The 6,386-nt window shown below is 61.0% G+C and overlaps 2 protein-coding genes across 3 annotated transcripts in view; one reads left to right on the top strand and one right to left on the bottom strand.

Annotated features, from left to right (window-relative positions):
- The window catches only part of CFAP410 (cilia and flagella associated protein 410), a 10,162-nt gene extending 8,291 nt beyond the window's left edge, over positions 1-1,871 (top strand). Inside the window, exons 6-7 of one of the 2 annotated variants that reach the window (XM_045284668.1) lie at positions 251-341; positions 1,293-1,871. In XM_045284668.1, coding sequence (XP_045140603.1) covers positions 251-341; positions 1,293-1,427 — 226 coding nt within the window. In that variant the 3' untranslated portion in view covers positions 1,428-1,871. Of the gene's footprint in view, positions 1-247; positions 342-1,292 lie in introns of both variants that reach the window. The other variant, XM_004696897.2, reaches the window with a different exon arrangement.
- Positions 1,872-4,874: 3,003 nt separating this feature from the next.
- Positions 4,875-6,386, bottom strand: part of PFKL (phosphofructokinase, liver type) — an 18,660-nt gene continuing 17,148 nt past the window's right edge. The window contains exons 18-20 of the mRNA XM_045284544.1: positions 5,893-6,035; positions 5,701-5,806; positions 4,875-5,388 (exon numbers count right to left, since the gene is read on the bottom strand). Of these exons, the coding sequence (XP_045140479.1) occupies positions 5,241-5,388; positions 5,701-5,806; positions 5,893-6,035 (397 nt within the window). The 3' untranslated portion in view covers positions 4,875-5,240. The remainder of the gene's footprint in view (positions 5,389-5,700; positions 5,807-5,892; positions 6,036-6,386) is intronic.

The following is a 6,386-nucleotide window of genomic DNA, read 5'->3' as shown; positions in this document are numbered from 1 at the left end:
GGCTACCCTTGCATGGGGGAAGAGCAAAGAGAAGTCCTGGCAATGCCAGTCTCTGCCATCGTGCCTCCTAGCCTAGAGCCCTGGTCCCACCTCAGTCTGGCTTTGTCTTGTATGCCTCTTTTGCTGGGGTGGGATGGGGGTAATGGAGGCGGGTGTCTCTACCCAAAGGAGACACTGCACTATGCTCCTGGGCATGGGGATCTGTCCCCTCCAGTCCACTCAGGCCCATGCTGCGTGTCTTCCCCAGCTGTGTCCAGGAGCGTCTGGGCCTGAGACCGCCATCCCAGGGCCAGTCTTCCTCCTGCCCACCTCGAGAGGCCACCAGCAGCCTCAAGAGCAGGGTGAGTCCCTAGTCGGCTGCGCCCTGGCTGCGGTACCGGTACCGTGGGTGGGGAGGCGTTGAGACTCTCCAGGAATCTGCACCAAGCCCAGGCCCTGAAGATGGAAGTGGGACCTGGGCCTCCTACCTGGCTCTAAGCTCATGGAGAGCGTGCTCTGGAAGGTGCCCACCAGGTAGGCAGCAGAGAGAGGCGGCGGCCATTGGGCTGACATGTGCTCTCTCGGCCTGTGGCCTGCGCTGCCTTGAGGATGGTGGAAGCACCCACCCAGCCACAGGGCCCAGAGCCCCTCCCTCCAGTCACCTCCCTTCTCCATGAGGTGACAGGGTTGAGCCTCTCTAGTGCCTTAAAAGGGCGGTTTTCTAACATGCATGCAGTCTCCAGGAAGGCTGCTTCTCTGCAGTTTGGTGCCCAGAACCCCCTCCTTCCCTGCCTGTCTCCTTTCTCCCCATCCCTGAGGCCCCACGGAGCCCCAGGCCTGGTGGGGGGGGGGGAAGGGGGGAGGGCTCTGAGAGTGAAACCTGCATTCACCCTGGTGCCTCCAGCAAACGAGGAAGTGCATGTGCAGATGCCGGGGACATGTGTCCGCAGCACACAGACCTAATGCACACAGAGCGTGCATGCGCGTCTGTGTGTGTGTGTGTCAGAGCGTGTGTGTGTGTGTGTGTGTGTCACACAGAGCTACCCTGCATCTGGCTGTCCCATCCCCGCCCCCAGTCTCCTTGTCTGTGGAAGTGGGCGGCTGTGAGGGGCTTGCGGAAGGTGTACACGTGGTGTTCCAGCCGGCAGGTGTGCACCCTGTGGAAGTGACGGCCCCATGGTATCTGTGTATCTGCAATTGGCCAGTCACCTCCTCCCTAGTCCCCAGGTCCCCTGCTCCCTGTGACATGTGTATGGCTGAATCCAGAGAGGGAGTGGCCCGCATCGGGCACTCAGTGGCACTTCTGTCCCCAGAACAATGTGCTGACTGCCATCCTGTTGCTGCTGCGGGAGTTGGATGCTGAGGGCCTGGAGGTGGTCCGCCAGACGGTGGGCAGCCGCCTCCAGGCCCTGCACCGGCGGGGGGAGCTGCAGGAGGACGTGGAGTGAGCCCACCAGCCTGCTGGACTGTGTGACAGCATCACCTCCCTGCTGGAAGTCCCAGTGTGTCCCCAGCACTGCTACTGCCCAGCCTCTGCCTGCCCCAAACTAAGAGGTGACTTCGGGCGGGGAGCCAGCACTGGAACTGTGTCTGTGAGAACCTCCTCACCACAGCCTCCCAGCTCCCTGCCCGGGAAGGCTCCGGACAGCCTCTCTGGCAGGAGATGGGTGCAATCATGGGGCGGACCCAAGTCTCCTGCACTGACTGCTCCTGGGGACAGCTGTGCCGGTGGGGACATGCCCAGGACAGCAGAACCTGGTGCCTTCCTGGCCAAACCACTGCCAGGCCTGAGCCTGGTCCCTGAGGCTGTGAGGGTCCCGGCTGGACTGGGCACATCCTACAGTGGAAGGATCTGAAGGCGATTTCCCCAATAAAGTATTTTTCCAAAACCCCATCTGTACGTAGACATGCCCAAATACAGACCCTGCCTGGGTCACCTGGCTTAGCAGCATGGGGCAGATGCTGCTGGAAATTCGGCCCACTTTTCTTCTGACTTGTCGGCCAAGGGGGTCTTCCAGCACGCTGGCCGCCTGGGCCTGCTGCGCGCTCCTGCCTGCATGAAAGGAAGGACATGTCTTTCTGGAGGAGGAGCCCGGTCAGTCCTTGCCCTCCCTCTGCTGCCGTGTGGGGTGTCTGCTGGCTCAGCCAGGTGGAAGCCCCCCATGCAGCTGTGGGAGAGGAGGGGCTCCTGGGACTGGCATCGTCTAAGGCAGAAGTTCTCAACCTGTGGGTCATGACCCCTTTGGGGGCCGAAAGACCTTTCACAGGGGCCGCCCGATTCACCACAGTAGCAAAATTAGTTATGAAGTAGCAGCAAAATAATTTTACGGTTGGAGTCACCACAACATGAGGGCCTGTATTAAAGGGTCGCGGCATTAGGAAGGTTGAGAACCGCTGGTCTAAGGTCTGTTTCCTGGTGAAGAGGGGCAGGCAGAACTGGTCTTGATGCCCTGCAGCTAGCTGGGCAGCACAGCCGGAGTCCAGGGCCCAGGAAAAAAGCCCAGGGCACTCCCTAGGAAGTGAGGTTGTGAGCATGTCTGAGCCATGACCGAGAATGACCAACTCGTGGTGGCAAGTTACCCAGCCAGGGAAGAGAGCAGGCTGCCCTCTGCCCTTCCCTCCTGCTGGGCCGGGTGCCAGCCCTCCCTCAGCCGTCTCAGGGCCAGGCAAATGGAGGGCACGGATTATACGGACAGGACAGCCAGCCAGAGGGAGGCAGAACACCAGATCAGCGCAAGGCCCAGGCCTCATGGGGAGGTGATGCCAGTGAGCCACCTGGCAGTGTCTCTGTGTGCACTGCCTGTGCACCTGCAGTGACCCTGGCTTGGTCCCCAGCTGTGTGAAGGAGGCGAGTGGCTTTCTTTGGGCATGGAGGCAGGCTGTCACAGGCCTGCGTCTGGGTCTTCTCATGACTGATGGGTGCTCTCCATCAAACATTTGACCAGAGAAAGTTGGTGGTGTGACAGTACAGAAAGATCTTTCCTACCCAACTCACCCTGCCTGCACTGCCAGCTACGACCCAAGGGGGGCAGCACACAGCCTTCTCTACTGACTCCTGCCCCTCTCATTCAAGCACAACTTGTGGGGCTGCCGTTTGGGCCCATCAGATCTCAGCCCCGCCAGCCGTCACCTCCTCCCCTCAACTTCTCCACACCCCACCCCACCTGCTCGAGGCCCCATTGGCACCCTCAGCTGGGTTTGAGGATGAAGTGGGGTCTCCTCTATCCCACCTCCCTGTAAGCGGGTGCTGGGCAGTTTTAACAGCCTTCTGGGAGGAAGGGGGCTCAAGTGGGGCATTTGCCAGTTTCTACGGCTTGAACACTCACTGTGGTTGCCCTCGGGCCTCCAGGGTGAGGTCACAGGGCAAAGAGGACAGGGGCGGCTGCAGACACCTGGAACTGGCGGGGTGCTGGGCAAGGGGAGGATGGGGTGGCTGGTTCAACTGGGTGCTAAGAAGCTGTTAGAGGACTACCATCTTTCTCCAGGGAAGTCTCCTTCAGCCTTCGCAGGATGGGCTGGTCCTGACTCCTCTTTCAGCCCCACTCACCCTCCTTAGGGGTCTAGTGTACCCCTACTGAGCCTCCATGCTGGTGGGACCTGGGGTCTACCTGGGCCTTACTCACACCCTCATTTCTTCCTCCTGGTCCTCAGGGTAAAGCTGGGCCCAGCCTCACCGGGCAGGCAGAGCAACCTTGGTTAAGACGGCTCCCTTCCCCCTGCAGCTGGACATTAGGGAGCAGTCCCACCTCAGCAGCTTATGAAGATAAGGGGAGCAAGTGACTGCCATCCATGCCAACCATGAGAGTTCAATCCCTTGGGCAGGAAGCCACCCACCACCTTGCCCTCCATCCTCAGAAACTCAGCACACGGGGGCTCTGCTTTGCTCCCCTCTGGGTGCCCAACCTCCAGATTGCCATCCACACAGCCATAAACTTGGCCCACTGCCTCAGGAAGTGCTGGCCCCTGGTCACTGGGCTGGTCAGACATCACCAGAACAGCTTGTCACAGGAAAGGGAACCACAGAGGACAGCCCTCCACTCCTCCACTCAGCCACAGGGGCCAAGAGCAGGGAGGGTCAAGTTCACAGCTCCATGCTGCTGAACTCAAGGCCCCGGGAGCTGCGGCAGAGGGCTGCTGGGAGAGGAAGGTGGGTTCCTCTGTTGGGGACAGTGCCTGGTCACCACACCTGCCCAGGTTTGCAATGGCATGTTCACTCATTCCTGGGGCCCTCAGTCCCTGGGACTCAACCAGGGCTGCCTCTGAGAAACCTGCAGGGCCTCGGGGCCGGGACAGCCTCGGACTTCTGCAAGTCCCCGCTCTGCAGGTGGAACTTCAGCTTGCCCATGAACCAGGTCCCCCACACTCAGACCCCAAGTCAGCAGACAGGGACTTCGTAGTCCCAACCCAGTCCTGAGGGTATGGCTGACCCTGAGCCATACCTCGGACTGGACATGTGCCACTGCTGTCCAAAACTTTCCACAAAAGGGACCCGGGTTTCAGCTGACCAGCTGACCCGTCACCCGTGCCCCCAATGTCATGGTTGCGGTTTAAGAGCCCAGGGGCCTTGTGTGTGGTCTGCTGCTGAGACTGGGGCCAGGCTCAGAAACTCCTAAGACAGGGCAGTGCCAGGGGACTAGGAGGCTGAAGCCCCTCTGCCCCTCAGGCCATACCCCCCAGACGAAGGCAAGCACTGGAGGAACTGAGGTCACCCCCAAAGACCTCAGACACGGCTACTGGTCATTGGAGACCCTGGTGGGACAAAGGGAGGGCCTACTGCCCCAAGTGGGCAAAGGCAGGGCTAGAGGGTGGGGTGGGGAGAATGCTACTGTCCACCAGGGCGGCCACATGCAGTTTCACCTGCTTGCCCTAGAAGGGTCTAATAACCAGACCATCCATAGTGGAGACGATTTTATTTATAGAAAAGGTGGCAAGGGCTGGTCAGCCCGAGTGGCTGTAGCAGGGTCACACTGAGGTCCACAAGTTAACAGTCCCTCTCAGAGGTGGCGGGTTTATGTCAAGCTTGTGAGCAGACCCGGGCGGGAGGGCGGGGCCGAGGGGTTTGGTCCATGCACAGTAAGGAAGGGAGGCCAGGGCTGGTCTCAGACCTGCCTGCCAAGGAAGGCTGGCCGCAGCAGGGCAGAAGCAGGCACCTACCAACCCCCGCCAGCTGGACCCCAGCCTCCAGGCCCCTCCACCTCCAGGCTTGGCACTGCATACTCGGAGCGGAATAGGCAGGGTCGAGGAGGGGGATCCGGCACAACTCAGAAACCGGTCTCGATGCTCAGGGTGCTGCGGGTGACGTGCTCCAGCTCCCCAGACACATAGTCAGCCATGCTGATACGGTAGTGTGCCAGCATCTTCAGCATGAGCCGAAGGTTCAGCCACCACTGCTCCCGTGGCATGCGGTGCCTGCGGGCAGGCTGCGGCTCAGGGCGGGGCTCCCCGCAGATGTCTTGCCTACGCCCACGCCGCCTCGCCCCTCAGACCCGCCCACTACTCCCTGCACACCCCACCCCTCAGCACAAGCTCCTCCCCCTGCAGGCAGAGCACGGGACGGGTGAGGAGGGAGGGTAGCCACACCCATCCCAGGCCTCCCTTCTGGCACACCCCCACCCCCATATGCCCTTCAAAGGCTACGAGTGGCCAGGGTCTGCAGGGAGAGCTAAGGTTGGGTTCCAGGCTAGAGCCTGGGGCTGGGGACAGAGCCTGGGTGGGGCTTACTCAAAATCCGTGTCCTTCTTGAGCTCAGTGACAGGGCTGAAGGCCACTGCCTTCTTCTTCAGGCCAATCACACAGGCCGAGTCAGGGGTATTGGCAAACACCCGCCCTGCGGACACAGGCCGATGTGAGCAGCCAGGCCCAGCACCGGGTAGGTGGGGGGTCTTGGTCACTGGCCCCGCCCCACACACGCACCCTTGCGGTAGACCATCTGCAGCTTCTCTGACATCCACAGCATAGCCTTCATCCCCAGCTTGGTGCCATAGTTACGGTCAAAGGGGGTGGGTGCGCCACCCTGCAAGGAGAGGGGCCGAGGTCGTGTTCCAGGGGGGCCACATCATGACCTCCCAGGAAGCCTCCCATGGACAATTCCGAGCGGCCCCTGCCAGGAAGGAAGAGGGCTGCTTCCATTTCTCCACCCCCAGGCCAAGGCTCCCAACAGTCACCCACAACTCCGGCCTCACATCCCACATCCCTGGGATCCTGCAGGCACTGAAGTGAGCTGGCTTAGTGCTTCCAAAGTGGGTAACACCACCCCCTGGGGGCCACTGGTGGGGAGGGGGGCTGCACATGTCAACAGCAACCTTTGTCCTGAATTGTGGGCTATACAGCAAATGGTTTAAATTTCCAGGGGAGGTGCTAAGTAGTGTGTCTTTGTTTTTTCCGGCCTAGTCAGGTGACTTGGGGGG

This window comes from Echinops telfairi, unplaced genomic scaffold (assembly GCF_000313985.2).
Source record: "Echinops telfairi isolate 266 unplaced genomic scaffold, ASM31398v2 ScPeMD7_7469;HRSCAF=8507_0, whole genome shotgun sequence".
NCBI classification, from domain to species: domain Eukaryota; kingdom Metazoa; phylum Chordata; class Mammalia; order Afrosoricida; family Tenrecidae; genus Echinops; species Echinops telfairi.
Note: the sequence above shows the minus strand (reverse complement) of the source record. Positions and strands in the feature narration are given on the sequence as shown.